Raw genomic sequence first — 23,557 nt, 5'->3', positions numbered from 1 at the left:
TCAGGGTCGCTGGCTTTCTTCAGTCTTCGTAGCTACTTTTGCGGGCGCCCACTGGAGAGGCAGTACGGTCTTATTGGCTGCAACAAAGTTATTCCGCCTCCGGATCCTCAATTCGGTATCACTCGAGAATAGACTTCTAGCACTAGTCCACAGATAGTTAGCCTAATATTGTATTCGTAATAGACTGGCAATGATTGTGTCTCCAGTCTGGTATCCTCGTCCACAATGCCACTTTGCGAATGATGAAGTTTTGTGTTGCTGTATATCGCCGGGTTGGAGAGTCGATTCCGTGCTTGTAACAAGCTCACGGCCAAGTTGCCTGCGAATTGGAGCTGAACACTATAACCCACGGGATTTAGAGCCGAAACGACAGACGCTGGCCAGTTTTGTACTCCAAATCTTCGGATTCTACGAATATGAGGAAGCTGTTACACCGGGAGATTCATTAAAAGTGAAGAGTTTCTCCATTCTCTGCTAGAAGTCTTCCCGAAAGAGTCTGTCAATCATGGAGAGAAGACACTACATGACCCCACTATTCATTGTTTGAACGGAACACTGCTGTCCGGCAGCTTGTGCCCATCCGCCACGCCACCCTCAATCGGTGTCACAACTGCCAGCAGCCTTGCCCATTGCGTTGTGCTGTTGTTGCGCCAGGCATGATTGTCCATGCGATGTACGACCGTGTCACCTGGAAGAAGTCGCCTCGACTCCCCCGAATCCAGGATCAGCTCAACTTCTCCTTCCACCACGGTGTTGTACCCCATGCTGACCGATCGATGCATGTCCGACGTGTAACTGGGAGGTATGTCCACAATGCGGATGATCACACCTTGTGGAAGGCACATGGGCGGCAGTTCCGAGCAGAAGGCATTGTACGTGGCCAAGTCCTCAATCGGATCGAGCTTGACGGGAAAGCGGTTGGTCGCGTAGACTAACGATATACGTGGTCCCCCGCCAGGTATTTCGAAGAGTGGCAAGTCTGGGGCTGGGATAGTAGAGGATAGGACAGATCTTCCGGATTCGTCCAGTGTTGTGATGTATCGATTTGGAGAGCGGAGCGTACTCGGACCAGCCATGGCGAGGTTGCTAAGTACAGACTATTGAGGAGGGGTCCATTCAACAAAGGGAGAATTTGCCCATGAAAGCTTCCAGCTTTGACTCTATAGCCACAAGACCGCAGAGGACATGGATGTCACCCTTTGGCAAGTACATAAGCGGTCGGTAGCATTCTCAGGGTCCGGCCGGGTAGGCTTGGTGCAACGGTCACGATAAGGCGACCGACTGTCGGCATCGGTCTCCGGGATTTTGGCCCCGGGACGGTACACGCCACTCTGTATTTCGGAGCCTTGATCAATGGATACCGGTCCTTTATACAAAGATATCACAACATTGGAAGAATTCAAAGCCCCAGAGAGACATGTGTCTTGGGGATAAGAGAATACTAGTTCGCATTTCCACCCAGCCTCGTCGGGCCAGTGCTGCAATTCACCTATGTCCATGTATCTCGGAACCTCAGAGCAGCAAGGAGAGATTTTCCTTCCCCTCAAAGTATGCACTAGATGAATGGACGAGTTTATACCTGGCCATAAGGTGTATCTCGCAATCACAGACTCTCATACCCCCTGGTGCCTGCCAGGTGTTATTGAACTGCTCCGAAAACGTTCACATAGGGGAATATTATCTCATTGCCATTCGGAATTTGAGGGAGCATCAGATCCATTTCGTCACCACCCACGGGCTCTGGCAGGATGTCACACCAATCGACTGCCGCCGAGCTTGGTGGAGCAAGTGTCGATGTTTCATTGCCTGTGAGGTGATAGGATTGACACTCCGCTGCCCGTTCCTGATCTGGAGCTCTCAAATGACAAACATCGCTTTCCAAAACGTCTGCTCGGCTTTGACCCAGCTCGACTGTTCCGTAGCTTGGGAAGTACAAGGCGTATCTCCACATTATCTGCTTCTCTGTGGGCGTGGGAGGACTGCCTTTCTCCAGTATATGTGAACATTCTATCTTGAGGGTCAGTAAAACCCATCCTTTTGGACTGGCACAACAAAGGGACAGAATGCATACCAAGAACGACCGAGCCTAAGATCCAATTTTCTCTGAAGCGTGATAAGACGAGTTTTTCGAGATCGCGAGACGAAGAAATGATAGCGTCGACGCCGGTCACAAGAGAAGGAGCGATTGGAGGGGGACTGAGCATACTCGTCGCATGGAAAGGATGCGCCAATGCCACGTAGTCGCCAGGCCATTGACGGATCAGCCGGGAAATTTCTGCCGCTCGGACACGATAAGCGAAGAGAGGATTCGTCTTTCCCGAGGAGAGACAGTTCAAGTGATAAGTAGCATCCATGAGCAACAGCAGTGTGCCAATCACTCGGTTACATCTGGCGAAAGTCTCTTCTTTGAACATCAATGGATGGCTGTCGATACGGAAGTTCGGCGGCAGAGCCAGTTTAAAGCTTGCAATCTCATTCTCCATCGACAGGATTTCGTCAAGGTCAATTTCGGCTTTTCGTTGAAATCGATCGCTGATGGTTGCTACGAAATGAGTTGCGGTCAGGAACCATGCATATTCGTCTTTGATTTGGTGGTCCCGGAGTGTTTTCCAGGCTGGTCCCAGCCTGGGATCGAGCTTGCAAGTGCGGCGAACCGTTCCTGCAAACCAATCCTCGTCCGAGACAGGCAGCATCACGTTCACACGTCTTCGATCTATCCCAAACGGCCTTCGTGAGATGATGGATGCGAAAGAGTCCAGCTCCCATACCAGCCACCATGCGCGCCTTTTCTCTTCTGTGGAAATGTGGTCGACAGGGTCTGGGTCCAGGTTCAAGGATCTTTCACCATCGATTTCGGCGAGGCCCAGATCGTAAGCAGCACGGGTACAAGTTCCACTAAGCATCCATCCTTGGCTGGTTGGGCCCGAGCAGTAACAGTAGAATGTGAGAAGGATACATGCTTGTAAATATGGCAAACCGTTTGCATCGGATACATCCAGTTGCCGTTGTAGGAGCCTGGCCTGTTCGGCAAACTGACGACCTCTCTGAAGAGGTGGGCTTCCTGCAAAAAATGCACTTGGAGAGAATCTTGCAGATAAGGCCATCACGCTGAAGAGTAGGATTTCCTCATCAGGCGTCAGCATGGCGTTAGACAGCCCATCACCAGTTGCGATGCCATCTAGCCATCGTTGGAAGCGGGGCCGATGCAAGAGAGGCAGCCATGGTTGGATTTTGAGGAAGAATAGGTCAACCAGCTCGAAGATTAGTTCAGATGAGATGCCTAGCTGGAGAAAACGGTTGCCCTGGGGTTGTTGTCGCGTGATTGTTGCTCTGCCACTATCGCCAAAATCAAGCGCCCTGTCTGCAGTTTGTGATCCAAAAGATGCCGAACAGAGGCTTTGTTTATCTTCATACTGGAGAAAACCCACAGTTGATGGTGTTTCAGTCTCTTGGCGAGCGCTGAATGTACCGCTGCTGGGAGGGGACCTGTTTTCTTCAGTCACAGGAGCAAGAGATTCAGCAGTCGACGGCTCCTGTTGAGTCTGCCTAGCAACATCCGAGCTCATCAGGCTCTCTACCGCCTCGGCGAGATGCATTCGAGCTGCAGGCTGATCTTCTCCAAGCTTTGTAAAGGCTGCTTGGAGTGCACTGGCTTGTTCCAATAATCCCATCAAATTCGCGAGTGCACCTTCGGATTTCGAGGATCCAATTTTTGCGATCCCATTCCTCGTCAAAGGTTTTCGACGAAGAGGGAAAACGCATTGTGTACCGGTACGAGCACAGAGATTGCATATTGGCCGTTGCATATCACATTTTGTCTTCTTCTTGTTGCATTGGTGACAAGCTCTTTTCGGCGGTGCTGGTACTACCGATTCAGAAGACATGGGCAAATCTGTGCTGGCAACCCGCGGTAGTAATGTCACACACAATACTTGAGGAAAGTCGAACTCAATGACCGCGCTTCAATTTCAGAAAAATAGGGCTTCGTAAAATGGATCAGCTTGGTGAAAAGCTCTTAGGGGCAGAAACGAGCCAGGAAGGAACATTCTTCAAGCAAGCGATAAGGCGGGGTATGGCTCCAAGCTGGACTGTGGGAGCAATGGCCCCCTGCTATTCCCCCATTGAAGTGTACTCTGTACGGGGTACAGAGTTCCTCGTACTGGTCCAGCAATCCGGATCATCCGCTTAGAGCGAATTCGTGAATCGATTGGTACCAGACCGAATTGTTTCCTGTGAAATCTCTCTAATTTCTTGGGGCAAGCGCTGATGCGGAGAGAGAGAAAGGCCTACTGTTCCCCGTACGCGCGCCTAGGTCGTTCATCCTCCTCGACCAGCCCAGACATCCCGCCACCGCCACTGACACCGTCCTAGCATTGGCACCGGTGGGTATTTCGCTTACTTGGTTCGGACTGGCTTACACAAAACATTGCTAATGCAAAAATACTCGGTACAATATCGAAGTTCCGGATACCGGTCAACTGGCGGCCCGTCAATCACCGGGAATGTGCGAACGATACATCATTGTATTCCCCTCCCTATCATAACATGCGGTAGTCAGGGTTGATCACCAGCGATGAATCTGACGAGCTTGATATATTTATGCGCCTTTCAGCCAGCGACTCTGTTACTTAGCCAGAGCGAACAGGATCCGAAAAAGGAAAATGGCGTCCTTGCGATCGCTACCGTGGGACAGCCTTGAGAAGTATTCTGGCACCCTAGGTCTGCGCAACCTAGGCATCCTATTGGTCACTGGCTTCATCTTCATTAAAGTGATTGAGCTGGCCCACAGCCTTCACTACCACTCTCGTCGAGCGAGGGAGCTTGGCTGCCGACACCCGCAACGCATACGACCCAACCGCCTTCCTCTCGGTGTCGATTCTGTCATTAGGATGATGAAAGCTGACAATCACCACCAAGTACCCGAAGAGCTTCACAAGATATACCTGGAACAAGGCAACGCAATAAAGGAAGGGGTGGTCAATACTTGGAAAGAGTCCAAATTTGGTGTATCCCACTACGTGACTGTCGAGCCGCGAAATATCCAAGCTATCCTCGCGACTCAATTCAACGATTTCGAGGTTGGTAGGAGGAGGTTCAACGTCAGCACACCACTTCTCGGCAAGGGCATATTTATCTTGGACGGCAAAGGCTGGGAGACTGCGCGCACACTCCTTCGACCACAGTTTGCCCGCAGCCTCGTGAGCGACTTGGATCTGGAGGAGCGACATGTTCAAAGCCTTTTCAACCAACTCTCGATGCCAGGTAGCGATGGATGGACCAAGGTCGCAGACATCAAGCCTCTTTTCTTTAATCTGACTCTCGACACGGCCACAGAGTTCCTGTTTGGAGAGTCATTACACTCTCAACTCCAAACCTCCAGTACGGACTTGAACAAGAGTCCTGTGCGTCATGGCTACGACCTGCGCTGTGTCGCCGAAGCGATAGATACAGGCTTGCACGACATGGCCGTCAGAATCCGCCTGGGTGAATTGTATTGGTTGTACAACCCGAAAAGCTGGCGAGAGTCCATCAGACTATGCCATGGCTTTACTGACACGTACATTCAGCTTCTTCTAGACAAGGGCCAAGAGGCGAACAACTCCGAAGGAGGTGGTGAGCGTGGGACCAAGTATGTCTTTCTGAACGAGCTTGCGAAATCGACGCAAGACGCAATGCAACTTCGGAGTCAAACACTGGCAGTGCTGATGGCGGGCCGGGACACGACTGCTAGCTTGCTTTGCTGGATCTTTTGGATGTTGGCACGCCATCCTGCAGTTTTGAAGAGACTGCGTCAATGCGTCCACGAGTCATTTGGGGCATGCAGCGAACCTAACATAACATTTGAGTCGCTGAAAAGCTGCAAGTACTTGCAATATGTCATCAACGAGACGAATCGAACATGCACAATCCTGCCATTCAACGTCCGTGTTGCAGCTAAAGATACAAGCTTGCCGCTTGGAGGTGGGCCGGACGGCACCTACCCTCTTTACATCAAGAAAGGGGCAGAAGTCCAGTTCTGGCCGTCAATCACCCACACGCGTGAGGACATTTGGGGACCAGACGCTAAAGAATTCAACCCGGACAGGTGGGAGGGAAGAAAACCCGGCTTTGAATTCCTCCCATTCCTGGCGGGACCGCGGATATGCCTGGGCCAGCAGCTGGCATTGACCGAGGCAGCTTATGTGGTGGTCAGATTTCTTCAACGGTTTGACCAGATCGAGTCAACTGACAAGAGTTGGGAGCGCTTCCATCATTTGACCGTGACCGATGCTCCCATGGAGCTACCACTCCGCTTTCACGACGCAGGGATGTAGGGACACACAAAGGATCTCTCGAAATGCTTGCATTCCACTAACTAAAGAGCGACCAGCGCTCGCATATCTAAAGGCACCGAGGTACCAAGACGCTAAGCCTCTGGCTAGACAGTGGACTTGCAGGCACGAGCCTGCCACACTGGAGGTGAATGCTATTCAAGATTCACGTATGAGTATGAAAAAAGGTTATCAGCTTTTTCCACCCATTGATTTCGAACAATAAATGCATACCAAAAATGTTTTACAAGCTGTTTATTGGGTACTTAAACGAAAATCTTGCAGCATTCCTCTCTCAAAGCCAGTAGCCGCTTGTTCATCCCTAGAGAGAGAATGTTGATGAAAGCACATCCTCTGCCTAGGTGTCCCCAAAATGACCAAGTACGGAAGACTAGACGCAAGTAGCAAAGAGGCTTCTTTCTTATCTGATATTTGCTGCGGATTTTATGGGCGATCTGAAACGCCAAAGATACAAAGAGAGGGAGATGGAGTATGCACGCAGTCCTCCACAGATCAAGTTCTTGCTCGAAAAATAATTTTCTAAACCTCGCTTACACCCCGCTATTGTCAGGCCTTTGCAGTCCATGACTCTTCTCGTGTAGCTCTTCCACTGGCGCATCGACCCGATAGTTCATCGTCTCGTGCATTGGAACGAGGAAATGACAAGCCAGACATGCCAGCGCACCGAAGGGGGCGGCGATGATGAAGACGACCCTTACCGAGTCAGCATAACTCTGCTTGATGGCGGCTATGCCAGCGTCAATAGCCGTTGGGGTGACTCCTCGGATCTGAGACAGGGTGGACAGATTTCCAGCGCTCAGAGCTGTGACAAATGTTGGAATGCTGGCCGCCGGCAGACCCGCCTTGGCTGCGGCATCAGCAAGATTGCTCGGGAGCGATGCACTGAGCCGATTGTTGAAGACTGTCAGGTAGATGGCAGAGAAAATACTCGCTGTAGTGGCTCTGGCACAAATGACCACCGCGGTTGCTGTCGCAATCAGGTGTCCCGGTGTCGCAAGCTGGACGCCACTGAGTGCCAGAACCAAGGGAGATGCTATACCGAAACCCACCAGTCCGGCGAAAACCACCATGTTTGGGGATTGCCCAGGCTGTATTGTGGCAAGCCCGACAATGCCGCCTGTCAGAATCACAAATCCAACGAGTAAGGGGGCTTTGAGAGTCCTGGTTTTAACACTCCAAAAGCCCCAGATGGGAGATGCAATCACATTGCAGACAAAGAACGGCAGTTCTCGCACCACCAAGAGGAGTGTATCTGTTGTGAAGAGTGCCCCGGTCCTAGAGACATTCTTCAATTAATATTCCTGCGTGGTGCTCAATGGTAGGAGGAGTCAACTTACAGGATTGGATAGAACAACATACACGCAAAGAGGAGGGCGCCTTCGATACATATGAACCCTACGCAAAGCACGAATGTTCGACCGCCTTCTGGCCCTCCTCGAAACAATTCATGGTTCAAGAAGCCATTTGTGGTGCCTTTCCACTGGAAGAGGCCGAAGAGAATAAGAAAGATGCCACCAAGGATGAGTGTGGCAAGGACGCGGCTGTTTTTCCAGGGGTATTGGCCTCCACCCAGACTTAGGCCAGTGAGGAGTAAACACAGCCCTGTGGCTAGAAGAAAGAGCCCTGGAACGTCGAGCCGGCCCAGCTTTTGCCAAAAGGAGAAATGGTCGAAACGAGTGTGTCTCCTTGGTGGTCGATATCCCAACGAGATGGCTACGACGGCCGCTCCCCAGAGACCAGTTTGAATCCACTGGTAAGACCAAAGTCAGTAGTGGACAGCCTCCAGTGCCTCACGTTGCAAAGACTGACATAGAACTTGCGCCAGCCGTTGACGGGATCCGCCTTGGTGAAAGCACCGATTGCCAGCGGTGCTACAACAGACGCCAGAGCTGCGGCAACACCGACACAGATGCCTTGGGACACTGTGGAAAGGACTCAGCTTCTCATAGCATTGCCAGAAATGTGTATGTCAATTCTTACTTGGCCTCCACCTCCGTGGCATGATCTCACTAGGGACAGCGTATCCTAGAGGAGTTGCCGCGAATCCCACACCAATGAGAATTTGAGCACCAATAAGCCGATAGACGTCTGAAGAGCCAGGCGCAATGGCTGAGCCGATCAAAGAAATTAGGCCAGCTCCGATAAGGATGCTCTTCCGCGCTTGAAAGATGTCGGAAGCTGAGCTGAGGCCAGGTGCAAGCACTGCCTGAGTCACCGTCAATGAATTCGACACCCAAGCTATTTGCTTGGTCCCGTGGAGAGAGGCACTAATGTAAGAGAGCTAGAACGCCGTACGGTCAGCAATCGGTTGGGTCTTATTTGCAGTATCAAAGTCCATGTTTACCACAGTGGGAGGTCCCTGGAGAGCAACAACACCGACGAAATTGAAAAGGAATATGGCTCCAAGTGCAACCCAAGTTCGAACATGGAGCTCGGGCTCTTGGTCGGCATTGTCATAAACAATGTTGTCGTAACTGGGAACCTGCTCCAATTCCTCCGCGGCTGGTAGAGAGCCCTTACTCTCAGAAAGTATCCGTTGAGACATCAAAGCATCGAGTTCCATGGAGGGCGCAGCCATTTTTGCGAATGAATAACCTTCGTGAAAATGAGAATCTGCAGGAAGCAGGAGTCCATAATAGAGGAAGAACCTTATTAAATGCTTTTGCTCCTAATATGACATTAGAGAGCCGTGTGTCGGCACTAAAAGCGGCAGAGGAACACGCGATATGCCGTGCTCATAGACGGAGACCGGGCCAAGACGGCGAAGTGGCTTCGATTGAGCCGGATCAACGAAAATGCCATTTGCAACTTCTGCAATGCTTTCACATGAGCCAACAGTCCTGTCTCGGCATCTGGAGCCTATCGTGAGGAACTCGGCATTTGTCTCCACTGCATGCAGACTACGGGAAGTGCTGCAATTCGCGACTTTCATTGAGCCGCTGCCGCCGCAGAAGAACTGGAGGCACATTTGGTGGCTGTCTGCGTCGATTCTGGCATTAGAACTCTACCCGATCTAGCTCGAAGTCAAGGTCCCGTAAGATAGGTGTAAACTGTCAGCGGTTTCTCGCCTGCGTCGGTATCCCGGGCTCATTGACCATACAGCAACCCTGGAAATCGTCCTCTCTGTTTACCCAGGCGGCGGCGGCGTAGGAGAGGGACCTGCTGAACTGATCAATACACATCCTTCATTTCCTGGATTCTAAGGGCAACTCACCGAAGGTAAAAATGTCCACAGTCCAAAGCCCAGATATTGCTGATCCCTCTGAGCAATTTGACTTTCTCTCAGCTGGATTGCTTTTTCGCTTGGCGTTGAATTGCGACACGATGCGTCTATCCAGTTTCGCAGAAGACGTGAAATCCAATTCATCCCAACTCAGTTGCTGGGGTCTCAAACAGAAACCCATCAAGGTCAAGCAATTCGGGAAAAAACAAAGCATCGGACTGCGTCATGTTGACATACGCGTGGGCCGAGTCAAATGTCAGGGCGGCGCCCATTTTCCACCTGTACGAAGAGTTCTTGTCCCTTCGTGCAATGAACTCGCCTCTATTCTCTGGCGATGTTAACGTTCTCAAGAATTGTCCCAAGTCAGGGCCCGTCCTTGACTGCAGCGCCTGCTGAGCTCTTGAAATGTGGTCGTCCAGGAGTTCGTCATTGACGCCATAGGGACTGAGCTTGATGTGGTACAGGAGCAGAGCCGCGAAGCAGACGGAACGGTGGATGTAGAACGGGACGAGACTGAGGTTCTTCTCACATGCCACTTGGATGAGACGAATAGCATCCTGTCTTGCTCGCTGGACGATGTAGAATGTGTCCGGCGAGATGGGGACGTCGTTATGCAGCGCAAACGACCAGAGCTGGAGCATGGAGCTCAGGAAGAAGATCTCCTCAATGTCGCTCGGGGCAGGGAATCGGGATTTCCGGAGTTCGTCGAATTGTTGGGCAAAGATGTTGATGAGACTTATGCGCGGGACCGGGTCTGCGAGGCCTGAAACATTGACGGCGCGTGCGCCGATGGCATGAGCTGATTCCACCGTAAGATGAGAGATTGAACAAAGATGAGACAGTTGCGGAGGAACCGAAGCATCATCGAGGGAAGAGAGAAGTGCATAATCGGCGAAGATGGTTGCTGGAACGCCCAGTCTGCTAGCCAAAATCTGGTTGACAATGAAGCATGCAATCCACGTCGTGGTTCGAACCCCTTGGTCTTCATTTGTGGCACTGGAGTTGGCGGAACCGGGACAAGTGACAGCCGGTCGTGGTAAGCCGATTTGCAACGCAATCTGGCAAGCAAGCGCGCCGTACACGAAAGATGGATCGGATCTCTGCGATTTGAAGGGAAAGGGCCACATGGAAAGAATCAGAAGCGCCTGAATAACCTCGACCGAGCCGTTCTTCGGATCCAGCACGCAGGCAACTTGACCACGAACAATCTCTTCAAATTGGGGACGTGCATCAATATCCGTGGAAGCAACGGCACAAACAACCCAGAAAAGGAGTGGACAACGATCGTAGGTGGTCTCAACGGACCGACACATCTGAAACGGAAGATATGGGTGACATCTGGAGAAATAGATGCGGAACAGCTCATTGGCTTGTGTGGCTGTAAGCTGGACTTGGCCATTGCCCTTGTAGTACTGACTTGGACCTGGTATAATGGGCTGCTGGATGGGCGGTATAGGAGCAATGGCTGTTGATGTGTTTTCAGCGCCCCAAGACGACGCATTGGTTTCCAACGAGGTGGTGGGACTTTGGCCGACAGGTCCATCGGTCGTCAATACGGATGTCAATGCCCTCAATCGAGTCACCTCGTCCTGCAACTCAGCCAGCATGCGCCGCTTAGGAGTCCGTCGAAAGTTGGCCCCGAAAACACACGTGGCGTTGACGCTGCGGCAACGAGTACAGCCCTCGGGCCCGGCAACGTCTGCATCACAACCCACTTTCCACTGCCGACAGCGAATGCACGCTTTCGCTCTCATGGTTGACGAATCCTTTGGTCACCAGGATGCCGAAAGGAGTCGAAGCATTGCGACTTAGGCGCAGAGAAATCGGAATAGGTGGAAGGCCCTGCTTCATCATATAAGCCCCTCGATTTTCTCCCCGAGGCTCCAACCCCGCTTGATCTCCTGGCGCTGGCCAATGAACGCTGGACCATTGCGAGTATCGCAATGCACGCACCTCGCCCAAGCATTAATTGGGCACTAATCTGGGACCGTCCCCCGAGCGTATTGCGGTACCCGGGAGGGTGTGGAGAGCTCGAATGATCCACCGCCCAGTATGAGGAACTCCAGAGGCAAGGCATCTCATTGCAGTCTTGGCCAGACCTCAATGCCCCTTTATAGGTACCTTGTATTTGTCAACGTATGGACATATGGAGGCCAATTCTTTCTCGGACAATCTTTTGGACGATGATATCTCTGTACAGTATCATCGACATCGCAGTCAATTCACGGTGGCCATTAACAAAAGGTGGGGGCAAGAACCCGGAACAAAATACTTACGACAAGTACACCGATTAAAAAAGAAATCTGGCGGCCTGGTTACAAGCCATGATACCTTCTCACGATGCTCGCTCCTAAGCCACGGATACTCTTCTTCAGCCCTGTGCGCCATGCGTTGACTACATACGAGGCGCTGGGGCAGGTGGCCAGGGTAGAAGTGGTGACCAGCAAGTCCCGAGAAGAGTTCTTCAGAGACGTTAGAGACAAATATCATGATGTTCAAGCTATCTATCGGACGTCTGCCAGCGGAGCTGTAAGTTGTGACCAGTCTTGTCAATGATTATGATTCTATGAACTGATCGAAGGAGGTGGCCGGCAACTTCGACAAAGAATTCATCCAGCGACTCCCTTCGTCTCTCAAGTACATATGCCACAACGGAGCTGGCTACGACCAGATCGACGTGGAGGCATGCAGAGCCCGAAACATTGTTGTCACCTATGCACCGGCGCCGGTCACCAACGCTACTGCCGACCTCACAATCTTCCTCTTGCTGGGGGCTCTCAGGCAGCTGAATCCCGGAATCCAGAGTCTACGCAATGGTCTCTTCAAACAAGGTGTCGACTTTGGCCATGATCCACAGGGTAAAACCTTGGGCGTCCTAGGCATGGGCCGGATTGGAAAGGCTGTGGCCCAGCGTGCAAAGCCCTTTGGCTTGAGAATCCTGTATCACAGTCGGACCAAATTGCCAGATGAACAGGAGAGTGGTGCCAAGTACACCTCTTTCAACCAGCTGCTGTCAGAGAGCGACATAATCTCCGTCCATGTACCTTTGTCCAGAACGACGAAACACCTCATTGGGAAAGACCAGATCTCCACGATGAAACGCGGTGTCGTGATTGTCAACACCGCTCGGGGAGCCATCATCGACGAAGCAGCGATGGCTGCCGCGCTTGACGAGGGTCACATCGCCGCTGTCGGCCTGGACGTCTTTGAGAACGAACCTATTGTTAACGAGCAGCTCCTGAACAACAATCGTGCACTACTGGTCCCTCACCTGGGAACACATACGACCGAAACGTTGGCTGAAATGGAGGCATTAGCTATGGAGAACGCTCGACGTGGTGTACTAGGGCAGGAGCTTCTAACAGTGGTTCCAGAGCAGCGCTCGTAGACAACTAAGTCGTAGCCTAACCACTCGGGCCACGAAGTGTCGAATATGTCCAAAATAGAATAGAAAACCATCTCATACCGACTGGTAGACACACTGGGGTACACTTTCGGCTTCCTGAAGTCGCATAAAGCAGATAGTTATATCTTCATACAGGACTGATCACGGTGTAATCGTTAAAACAAGATATCTCATGTTTCTTTATGTATGGTCTCTTTTAGACAAACACCACCCTAAATAGATCGAAAACACTGCTTGGGCCAAGGACGGTTGTAAAAGCGTACAACTACAAGGAAGTGATATGACTCCACCGGCGACCACATGATTTGTATGTATGCCAATATCGTTTACAACTGATGTAGCTTTAAGATCAGCTGTCGCCAAGTGTCCGTACCCCGGCGAGATTTTTGCAATTCGGTTGATATCTCTGGAGTCAGGACGTTGTGATGAATCTATTGTGGTTGAGTAAGCACGTTGTTCTGACGAACCACCAAGTCCAAGTCGACTTCGTCGAACATCGAAGCTCTTTCATATGTTATAATCCATTGGTACCTAGGTACATAGCTATTCTCTACTCGCGGCCCCAAGGCAGGGTCAAGAACAGAAGCGGCGCATGCTGCTGGGAGCCGTGCGTGTCTGTTTCCTCAAACCCCGCCGAGGCGCGATACCGGGGAATGGTGGCTTTGAACGCCCTTGCAGGGTCCCACCAAAGGGCAGCGACTACATCGCTCTCGGGGATATTGTAGAGCTTGGCCACTGCCGCTCCAGACAGCACGTTGGCTTTCTTCACTCTCTGGTACACTTCTTCCTCCTTAAACATAATGTCAAAGGTCACTTCATACGGCCCGGCAATCTTGCTGCGGACAACCGAGGCGATATCTCCAAGATAGCATGTCCCTGCAGCCGGTGCAGGCTTCAAGTAATACGTCTTCGGCTGACCGGCAGTCGCTGCTGGGTTCTTGATATTTGCCACTACACCGTCAGCCTTGACCGCTACTTTTTCACCTAAAGTCGACAGATCAGTAACTTGGCCACACTCAGCCCGCTTGGAGATAGGTGATTCAACGTACGAGTATCAATAAATTTGTTAGTTCCCTCGAACACGTCCACCTTGAAGGGGAAGAGGCCAACAGGATCCGCTTTGTGAATGAGGTGGTACATGCAGAATTCAGGCACCGGGCCTATCGGAGTTTCGCAAGGGGTTATGGGCCAAGCGAAGTTCCCAGCAGTGGCAAGCTGGCCAGGGTATGGAGCATGAGTCAAGCCCATCTTGGTCCTGTTGGCCACCTCATTTGCTTGCTCCTGCGTGGGTGCTTTGCACTGAACGACCACGCAGACCTCCTTGGGTAGACTCTTGTCCGGTTCGAGGGCCCCCATGACACCGTTGATGCCATAGGTGATGATTTTGGTCTCGTATGGGTAGTTCCCGGACATTCTGGCACCGACTGTCTCCTTGACGGCGGGGAGCCAAGTGTCGAGCTGAGAAATCAAGATCGGATCCCTGAAAGCTCCCACAAAACTGTTCTGGTACCCGTTGATACGCGCCGCCTCGGTTTTGACTGTATACTCGCCCTCTGGCTGTGGGATGAACTTGGGCCCACGCACTCTCACAGTGCGTTCATCAACTTGCTCATATGTCATGTCCTTGGTGTGAAGCTCACCACCTGGCCCTTGAAGGATGTCTGGTCTGCTCTTCTCGTACAGAAGATGGGCAGCGACCGACAACGGAGTGCAGCGGGCTTCTGGCTGGAGGGGGATTAGGTCGAAGTTATCGCGACGCACAATTGCTAGAGATTCTCTGGTTTTCGGGATGGCGCACTGCGCCCCACATTCCATGATCTTGCCCATGGCGTAGTTGATACCTTCCAATTGATATATTGTGAGTGATTGTTATGTCTGCGAGGGGATTCGGAGGCCAAGCGACAGCCCGAAGGGCAAAGGAAAAGGACACTTACCCAAATCTTCAAACCCATGATGCATACAGAACGCCGCGTACGGTGCTGGATCATAAGAGCGACCGCCGATTATGATGTCGAAGTCCGGGTTCTCGTTCATGGCCTTCAGGTATGGCTCCAAGCCCATTTGTGCGACAATCTTGATTGCAGAATCGATGTCTTCCTCCTTCAGTTCAGGGACAGCCTTACCACATGGGCTCATGAGATTATCCTTGAACTTTTGGCGGACAGTCTCTTTTGGAATCTCGGCGTAGATGCTGATGACTTTCATAGGACGGTAGCCATTCTCTTTGACTATCTCTTTGATAAGCTCGACGCTCATGTCAACTTGTGCATTCGTCCCAGAACCGCCAGCAGAGCCAATAAGGCAGCGAACGCCATGGGTATGGCAGGCTTTGACCAGCTCGCCAAAATCTCTCTTGTAGCCTTGCGGAGAGGCTGCTGTCTTCCCAAGCGCGAGACGTCCAGGACCACTATCGGTTGAGCCAGCATCAGCAATGATGGCATCAACACCGGCGTCGATCGTGTTCCAGAAGACACTCGAGTTCCACCCTTGGCCGAACTGGCCAACAGGGGTGAAGATTCTCACTTCATCCTTTGTTTTCCCGGGAGACATGTCGTTCAAAGTAGTTGCCTATAATGTTGTTAATGGTGTCCTTTTTAGTTGTTGAAGACTGTTGCTTTTTTCTCTGATGGCTCCTGATCAACTTGCGCCGATTGATGTGTGTGAAGGCGACTTTTATGCCTCAGCCTTGTCGCTCCAAATACAAAGAAATGGCTCATACGGCCTGATCGGTAGTGCGCAATCGCAAACCCATAATCCACATCTCCTCATCGGAGTAAAATTCAGACGGCCACACAGTGACCATGGCCCCACGGCTTGGTCGGTGTGAAAAGCATGCATGCCTGTACTAGTCAAACCAAGTGGCACACCAACTGCGATGGCTGAAGAGAAGTTCGGAATGTCTCACTCCGGATTGCGAAGTAAGCCAGAGGCAAGCAATATGCGGAGGAGCAAATTTGTGGGGAAACCTGGGGATGATCATGCGCGGTGACATTGCGGTCTCGCAATGGCTCTAAATCAGGGTCTGCCCTCGGCATCATTCGGAATGTGGAAGCTGGACAAGGGGGTAAACAATGTTGGGGAGGGCGTTGGTCTTCCCACTAGCAGACAGTCCAGGCAGGTCTGTGAAAGCACACTTTCTATCACGAACATGCGGGTGAAATTGTTCCTGCATCTGACTGATCTCACGCAGATTCAGAAGAGAGAGACGTCAGCTTTTCTCTGCCTTTTGCTGGTGTTCGGCGGAGAGGGAGCAAAGCTAGTTTTCTTGGGTTTCATAAGTCCACCCACTGCGACCTACTGGGTGTACCTGGCAATAGATGAAGAAGAAGTGCTTGAGAAGATAGATGGACAAAGGATGATGCCGACTGGGTTTAATGAAGAGGTATTCATATCATGATCGGTATCTTCATTCTTTTGCTATCACTATCCTGTACATAATTGTTCCCGGCCACGTAAGCCTGAGGCTTTGGCCTTGCGCAGCAGGTGGCGTTCACCGCGGCAGTCCTCCACGTCGTCGCATTACACCCATGCTGTGAACTTCACATTTCAGCAACTTCTTTTAGTTCGATAGATGGTCCTTCTCCAGACTTCTCAGTTTCTTTTTCAGCATCCGCCTCTGGGAGGATCTGGCCATGTTTGTATCTGCGGAACTGATTGATAGGTACCCTTTGTCTGAACAGATGGTCGATCTCTTCCAAAGAAAAGCCGCGGCACTCTGGGACGCAAAATATGGCGAAGAGAAGGGTGACAAAGGCGATTGGTCCGAAAACAAAGCCAATCTTCGACCCCAGGTTTGCGTATGGTGCATATAAGAGATATGGAATGGTGAATGAAACGACGAATTGTGTGACGACTGTAAAAATGCTGGATACAGTGTAGGTGATATCTCGCATTCCTATTTCAAGGCATTAGCCATTTGACTTAACCGTGGACCATTTCAACGTACGTGAGGTCGGTATCTCGGACGAAATAATATGGTAGATTGGCCCCCAACCGAACACGAAGCCCAGGTAGTAGACGGTAAATAGGGCCGTGAGACCAATCTTTACCCCTTTACTAGGGTCTGATATAGTGCCGAGGCCTCCAATTGCGAGGTATGTCGTTGTCTGAACGATGGATCCGATGATCAAAGGCGGCCTGTAATATAATACTTCAGCTTGGGGACTTCCATGTAGAATCAAGTTCGGTGGAGCTTACTTGCGACCGATTCTGTCGAATAGATACATAGCAGTCAGAATGATAACAATCTGTAATGAAGTGTTGATCAGAAACATCTGGAAAGGGTTGGGTCCGTGGATGTCGGTCAGGAAGATGGTGCCGTATTTGCTGAACAGCCCTTGCCCGCTGATCTGAATGCAGATGTTGGAGCCAATAACGATGAGCGATCGTTTGCGGTTAATGCCTTGCCACATCTCTTTGAATGTACCCTTATCCTGTGTGACGGTTATAATCATGGCTTCCTGATCGCGGTATTCATCCATAATCTCCTCTTCAGTGAATTTGCCTTCTCGATATAGCCTCAGAGAATCCAGGGCTTCCTCGGGTCGTTCTCGGACTAAAAGCCAACGTGGTGACTGACAGAACGATAAGTCTGGTGATGAATAATGGGCCAGGTATTTGGAAGACAAAATCAATATACATACCTCGCGCATAAACCAAGCGCCAACGGAAACAACCACCGGGATGACGAAGAAAACGCCAAAGGGAATTCTGAATGCGCTCTCAGAGCTCAATTTGCTAGTGCCATACGTAATGCATGCCATTATGAAAGCGCCAACCTGGACGCAGAGTTAGTGAGTCAAGAACACAGCTGTAACCAGCGTTTGCACTTACCATTGTACCAAGCTGGAACGTGCCAATAATCATCCCTCGGATCTTCGGAGGAGCAATTTCTGCCTGATATACAGGAACCGTGACAAGCTCCTGACCCAGGTACACATAGTTAAAAATACGACCGACGAGGACCTGTTCTTTCTTCTGGGCAGTAACAAGCAAAATAGCGGACAGGATTGCCCAGCAAGACATAACCCAGAATGAAACCCGTCGTCCCCAGCGCCGGGCAATCCAGCCACCCGTAATGACGCCGAAGGCTTGACCGACGTAGGTAAGGCTGTTCAAGAGTGACAGGAAGTACGGGTCCAAAGCGTATCGTTCGAGTTTTGCGTTGTAGGCACCAAATTTCTTGTTGAAGGAACTCATGGCCTGAGTATTTGAGAAAGCAACAAGGTCCATTCCGAAATTGATTTGCGATAGCATCATGACCGTAGAGGCGAACGCCAGACGGCCATTGACGTTTTTCGTGATCCTATTGTTGAAAGAAAACATGATGCCAGGAGGTCTGGATAGTGGAGCCCCTGCGCTTGGAAGGTATTGAGGACCAAGCAAGATCTTTGAGAATCGGGACTGGTGTCCGGGATAGAAGTGACTTGGACCTTGGGAGAAGGCGGTTGAAAGGTCGCATAACACAGAGAATGCGACACGCTTAATATACCCAGGAAAATGAAAGGAAGCAACGTACAGACACGAGATTCCCCAACACTATCATGCTGGACCCCGTGGGGTTCTGGCTAGAACTCAACCCCATGGTCGAAGTGTTTGGTCGGTAGCGCGGCCATTCACGCACTGCCATTGATCCGTCACTGCGAAAGTCGCTAAGAAAATTGGGTCCGTCAACCTCGGCCGAAGCAGGGTGGCACTACGGCAAGGGAACTGACCATTGTTCTTCAGAAAGCGGTAAAATTTCAGCCCGATGAGATTTGACACTGACGGCTACAGTATATCCGTTTGGATGGAAGAGGGAGGGCACAAACTCACGGATGTTCTATTGACCTGGGGCGTGGAAATATGGTGCAGAACGACAACACCCTTTCCCTCCCATGGAGCACCCCTATTAGCAAAAGACACGCATCTTTACAACGCAGGCATTCGTCTGACATATCCAGGTTAAGTTATATGCCTCTATTCAAGCTATAACTTCTATCTTGGGCCTTGAAGGTCGCTCCAAGCACTCACTCACGAACCCGGGACTGCTGAAGCTTGCCACTGTCCCAACACAGTGGCCGAGAGCTTATTTCCACAAGAGACACATAGGTCCTTCGGTACGACCTTTCTTGAACTCTTCACGGCTGCGTTGGCCTTCTTCTCCTTCCACAAAGATGACCTTGTCTGCGGTGTTTTGGTGAGGAGCAGCCACCTTCACACTGATTCGACCTCTGACTTCCCCCAGCAAGCCAGTCGTCGTGTTCCTCTCGAAAACGACAATGTCTTGACTGAACTGATGAGCAATAGCTACCCACTTGTTTTCTTTGTCGTTGGAGAGTGCAAACATTCGGGGATGCTTACCCCTTGTCGGTTGAGATTCAAGGTATCTCAGATGACGTTCTTCATTTGCAGTATCGGGATCAACCGAATAAATCGTAAAGGCGTCATCGTCTGTGCGGGTTAAGTTTCTATTAGACGCATAGACAAATCTCCCGTCATTACTGACAGCAATCTCCGCAGCCAAATCTTCATGCCTGGCGGGGCTGGGAGCGAGATCTTTGCCCAATGTCGAAAGGCACTGCTTGAACTCAACTGTGAGACTTTGTGGCCCTCTAGCGTTGTAGTTCAGGATGAAGACACGAACTGAGTTGTCTTTCTCGCTGATGAGGTACATGTATGCCTTGGATGGACTGATTTGATTGAATGCCACATGCCGAGCACCGGCTGGTGCTGGTATATCAATGCAATGCACTCTCTCTACCTGCTGTGGACTCGGGGCATAGTAGATATCCACGCGGTCCATGGTCCGAAGAGGAATGATCAAGAACTGTCCGGAGGGGTCAAATGTTGCTTGGTGCGGGTGTGCCTCCAACGGCCCAGGATCAGACTGATTGTAGTCAAAGACAAATGTGGGCGTGCCCACGGAGCCATCCTCAGATATTGGGTAGATAGACACTGTCGACGCCGTGATGTTGGCAGCCGCAAGCATCGTGCCGTCTGGGCTGACCTCGCAATGCACACCTCCCTTCCCATTGCTGCTTGCTTGGTCGAAAAGGACAAGCCCTTTCCCAGTGCTAGCTGAAGTCATAGAGGGCGCCCTTCGGAATGCGAACACGCCACCCGAATTGGACTCGCTATTCGGATAGCTAGTGCGGCTGATGCTGTAGACTCTGTCCCCAGACGCAGTGAGCCATCCTGGCATGAAACCGGCATCTGTGTTGACAGCAATAATAGACAAAGACTCATTTGCACTTTTGCTAGGGTCAAAAGCAATTTCGATTATCCCAGTGCTTTGGAGGGCAACATAGAAGCCAAGCGATGTCTCAGCCATCTCAGCCATGTATCCAGCAAGCGATTAATGATCGTATCTGTCCGTATAGTGCTTTGGCCAATCGAGGCGATTTATGGAAGCAGGTGACCGGTCAAGTAAAGGGTGTTTTGCTGCCTCTGCGCGTGAACTTTTCATGCCGGAATGATCGATTCTCGGTTGCGCAAAACGAGACCCAAATTTTAGGAGAAGGCTTGTCACTTACCGAAGAAGACGCAAAGCAGAAGTCGTCTCTAATTATTGGCCTACAATCTTTCTTCCGATGGATGTTTAATGGTACAATGCGCTCTTTTGCCACCACTCACCCTGTACCATGTGAGGAAAGCCGATTCAAGCATTCCGAAATTCGCAATCAGCCTGCAATTCCCAGTCACAGTAGCTGGACCTACCGCGCAACTGGAGTTGGCCAGACCACGTATCTAGGCACTACCCGAAAGGCTCAGACTTCAACTGGAACGCTCCATGGGATCTAGGCAGCGAGACGGATGAATCTCAAATGGGTGGCGGGTGGGATGTTTTGCGGCTGTGGTTGCTCGTCGTTAATACTCACAGGCCACCTTTTCCGGATCGGGCTGCCTACAGTGCCTACGCTAACGAAGTGGTTAAATTCGGCGCCAAGATTTTCCACTCCGAGACCCGCCTCCACTGCAATCCCGAACCTCAAAGTTGCCTGCGCCAAACTTCTGCAAAATCCACATTGCGCCTTCGACACTGCACTATCCTTGCAACCCCGACGACATACACGGCGGCAAGATGCCAGTCGTCAAAGGAGGTGTTTGGACAAACATAGAAGATGAAATCCTCAAAGCATCTGTCTCGAAATATGGCCTGAACCAGTGGGCTCGAGTTTCGTCGTTGCTTGCACGAAAGACCCCGAAACAGTGCAAGGCGAGATGGACGGAATGGCTGGACCCGGGCATTCGCAAGATCGAATGGTCCAAAGAAGAGGATGAGAAACTGTTACACCTAGCAAAGTTGATGCCAACGCAATGGCGGACAATTGCGCCCATCGTCGGAAGGACAGCCACTCAGTGCCTTGAACGCTACCAGAAGCTCCTCGACGAAGCCGAAGCCCGCGAGAACGATGAGTTGGGCCTCGGAGGGCCAGAAGGTGGGGAAACTGCAGCGCCAACAGGTGATCAGGTCCGAAGACTGCGCCCTGGAGAGCTTGATCCTGATCCCGAATCCAAGCCTGCTCGCCCGGACACCATCGACCTCGACGAGGATGAGAAAGAGATGCTCAGTGAGGCTCGTGCTCGTCTTGCGAACACACAAGGGAAAAAAGCGAAGCGCAAAGCACGCGAACGACAACTCGAGGAATCACGAAGACTCGCCGTGCTGCAGAAACGGCGAGAGCTTAAAAATTCTGGCATCAATATCAAGATCACCACCCGAAAGAAGGGTCAGATGGATTACAATGCAGATATCCCGTTCGAAAAGCAGGCTGCATCTGGCTTCTACGATACGCAAGAGGAGTTGGCCAAGAATGAACGCGAACGGGAACTGTTCGACCCACGCAAGCAACAGTTAGCACGAAAGAGACAAGGAGATCCCGAAGACAACCTCGACCCGAAACGGCAAAAACAAGACAAGGATAAGTCTTCTTCTGCGATGGCTGCCGCCGCTGCAAGAGCAGGACAAATGCAACGACTACGGGAAGCCGAGCAACAGAGCAAGCGTAGGGCCTTGAACCTGCCTGCCCCTCAAGTCAGTGAAAGCGAGCTGGAGGAAATCGTCAAGATGGGAATGGCGGGGGACAGAGCAGTCAGAGCAGCTGGGCAGGAGGACGGAGACGAACGAGGGCTTGTCTCCAACTATGCGAACATGGTCGGAGCCACACCGATCCGAACGCCTCGAGCGCCCGCGGAAGAAGACCATATCGCCAATGAAATTAGAAATATTAGAGCGCTTACAGAAACGCAGTCATCTCTACTGGGCGGAGAGAACACTCCGCTGCATGAGGGCACTAGTTCCACAGGGTTTGATGGAGTCGCGCCTCGAAGACAGCAAATGGTGACGCCTAATCCAATGGCGACGCCGTTGCGCCAAGCTGAAGGTGTCGGACAGTTTCCTGGTGCCACTCCATTGCGCACACCCCGCGACAATTTGACAATCAATGAAAGAGGCGAACGACAGCTTGTCGCGCAAACGCCACGGGATCTGCGATTAGCCGAGAATATTGCAAGACAGTCTCTCCGAGCGAAGCTTGCATCTCTACCAAAGCCCAAGGAGACAGAATGGGAACTGGAAGTGTTGCCATCAGAGCAGGAAGAAGCCTCGGGCGGTGTGGGTCTGGAGAGGGAGGATCAAGATGAAATCGACAGGCGCAACCGTCAAGCGCTGGAAGCGGCAGCAGCAGCAGAGTTCAGACGACAGACTCAAGTCTATCAACGAGCTTTACCACGACCAACTACCATTGATTACAACGCACTCGCTTCAGCAGCGACATCCATAACTGATCCGATCCGAGCAATGATCGCGCAAGAGACTGCTCTGCTCATGGCAAATGATGCAAACAAGTTTCCTCTTCCTGGCTCGAAGGTAATTGGCAAACCTCCTCAATTGACGTCGCTGCCTGATGAACTGCTGGAGAAAGCTCGTCAGCAGTTGAAAGCCACGTTCGATGAGACAGATCGGCAAGCCTACGTCGCCGCTGTGGAAGGCCTTGCCAGCTCGGAGAGAGAAAGAAATGCCTTGCCTCTAAAATTCTCTATGAACACAACCACGGAAGAATACTTGGCTGCTTTCAAATCTGCGCAACAGGGCCTTCTATCTGCCGCGGAAGCAGGCAACAAGCTCGAGAAGAAGCTATCGCTGCACTTGGGAGGGTATCAAGCGCGACAAAAGACCCTCAAGCAGAAGATTGCCACGGCTTATGAACAAATTGAGGAGCAGAGGGCGCAGTTGGATGGCTTTAGGACTCTGCAGATTGGGGAAGAGGGTGCTTTGGCCAGGAGGCTGGAGAGGCTCAGAGATGAAGTGAACTTTGTGATGAGAAGGGAGAGAGAAGCGCAGGAGGAGTATCGTGAGTTGAAGGAACGATGTGATGGCGTAAACGGGGTGAATGGTCATTCATGAATGAGGCATGCACCCTCGTCGAGGTCGAGATTGAGGTCGACAACGTTGTGACTATGTTGGCATCTGTAGGAGCCTCATTCTCAGCCTCCATGGCCTTGAGAACTGGTCCAGTCTAATGTCGGAAACCATTTACGCACGGCCTGCTCGACCAAGTTTCATGCCTTTCGTTTTCGTTCCAGATTTGCTAACGGCGCCCACTGTGCCAACGC

The 23,557-nt window shown here is 51.4% G+C and overlaps 10 protein-coding genes across 10 annotated transcripts; 3 read left to right on the top strand and 7 right to left on the bottom strand.

The window, feature by feature from the left end:
* Positions 1–536: 536 nt before the first annotated feature.
* Z520_02854 (uncharacterized protein) lies at positions 537–1,076 on the bottom strand (the record flags this gene model as incomplete). The annotated part of the gene is made up of 1 exon (XM_016773367.1): positions 537–1,076. The coding sequence occupies one exon, from the start codon at positions 1,074–1,076 to the stop codon at positions 537–539; it is 540 nt and encodes a 179-aa protein (XP_016635424.1).
* Positions 1,077–1,639: 563 nt separating this feature from the next.
* On the bottom strand, positions 1,640–3,884 carry Z520_02853 (uncharacterized protein; the record flags this gene model as incomplete). Its single annotated transcript, XM_016773366.1, has 2 exons — positions 1,640–2,007; positions 2,072–3,884. The coding sequence occupies 2 exons, from the start codon at positions 3,882–3,884 to the stop codon at positions 1,640–1,642; spliced, it is 2,181 nt and encodes a 726-aa protein (XP_016635423.1).
* Positions 3,885–4,661: 777 nt separating this feature from the next.
* Positions 4,662–6,314, top strand: Z520_02852 (uncharacterized protein; the record flags this gene model as incomplete). The annotated part of the gene is made up of 1 exon (XM_016773365.1): positions 4,662–6,314. The coding sequence occupies one exon, from the start codon at positions 4,662–4,664 to the stop codon at positions 6,312–6,314; it is 1,653 nt and encodes a 550-aa protein (XP_016635422.1).
* A 548-nt stretch (positions 6,315–6,862) lies between these two features.
* On the bottom strand, positions 6,863–8,910 carry Z520_02851 (uncharacterized protein; the record flags this gene model as incomplete). Its single annotated transcript, XM_016773364.1, has 5 exons — positions 6,863–7,607; positions 7,670–8,082; positions 8,142–8,254; positions 8,313–8,613; positions 8,677–8,910. 5 exons carry the CDS (start codon positions 8,908–8,910, stop codon positions 6,863–6,865), a joined length of 1,806 nt encoding a protein of 601 aa, XP_016635421.1.
* Positions 8,911–9,695: 785 nt separating this feature from the next.
* Positions 9,696–11,309, bottom strand: Z520_02850 (uncharacterized protein; the record flags this gene model as incomplete). Its single annotated transcript, XM_016773363.1, has 1 exon — positions 9,696–11,309. One exon carries the CDS (start codon positions 11,307–11,309, stop codon positions 9,696–9,698), a length of 1,614 nt encoding a protein of 537 aa, XP_016635420.1.
* Positions 11,310–11,895: 586 nt separating this feature from the next.
* On the top strand, positions 11,896–12,943 carry Z520_02849 (uncharacterized protein; the record flags this gene model as incomplete). Its single annotated transcript, XM_016773362.1, has 2 exons — positions 11,896–12,084; positions 12,140–12,943. The coding sequence occupies 2 exons, from the start codon at positions 11,896–11,898 to the stop codon at positions 12,941–12,943; spliced, it is 993 nt and encodes a 330-aa protein (XP_016635419.1).
* A 568-nt stretch (positions 12,944–13,511) lies between these two features.
* Z520_02848 (uncharacterized protein) lies at positions 13,512–15,511 on the bottom strand (the record flags this gene model as incomplete). Its single annotated transcript, XM_016773361.1, has 3 exons — positions 13,512–13,945; positions 14,011–14,802; positions 14,896–15,511. The coding sequence occupies 3 exons, from the start codon at positions 15,509–15,511 to the stop codon at positions 13,512–13,514; spliced, it is 1,842 nt and encodes a 613-aa protein (XP_016635418.1).
* A 989-nt stretch (positions 15,512–16,500) lies between these two features.
* On the bottom strand, positions 16,501–18,286 carry Z520_02847 (uncharacterized protein; the record flags this gene model as incomplete). The annotated part of the gene is made up of 5 exons (XM_016773360.1): positions 16,501–16,856; positions 16,908–17,098; positions 17,159–17,535; positions 17,605–17,739; positions 17,795–18,286. The coding sequence occupies 5 exons, from the start codon at positions 18,284–18,286 to the stop codon at positions 16,501–16,503; spliced, it is 1,551 nt and encodes a 516-aa protein (XP_016635417.1).
* A 742-nt stretch (positions 18,287–19,028) lies between these two features.
* On the bottom strand, positions 19,029–20,273 carry Z520_02846 (uncharacterized protein; the record flags this gene model as incomplete). The annotated part of the gene is made up of 1 exon (XM_016773359.1): positions 19,029–20,273. The coding sequence occupies one exon, from the start codon at positions 20,271–20,273 to the stop codon at positions 19,029–19,031; it is 1,245 nt and encodes a 414-aa protein (XP_016635416.1).
* Positions 20,274–21,023: 750 nt separating this feature from the next.
* Positions 21,024–23,348, top strand: Z520_02845 (pre-mRNA-splicing factor cef1; the record flags this gene model as incomplete). The annotated part of the gene is made up of 1 exon (XM_016773358.1): positions 21,024–23,348. One exon carries the CDS (start codon positions 21,024–21,026, stop codon positions 23,346–23,348), a length of 2,325 nt encoding a protein of 774 aa, XP_016635415.1.
* Positions 23,349–23,557: the final 209 nt, after the last annotated feature.

The sequence above is a fragment of the Fonsecaea multimorphosa genome (assembly GCF_000836435.1).
Source record: "Fonsecaea multimorphosa CBS 102226 unplaced genomic scaffold supercont1.4, whole genome shotgun sequence".
In the NCBI taxonomy this organism is placed as follows: domain Eukaryota; kingdom Fungi; phylum Ascomycota; class Eurotiomycetes; order Chaetothyriales; family Herpotrichiellaceae; genus Fonsecaea; species Fonsecaea multimorphosa.
Note: the sequence above shows the minus strand (reverse complement) of the source record. Positions and strands in the feature narration are given on the sequence as shown.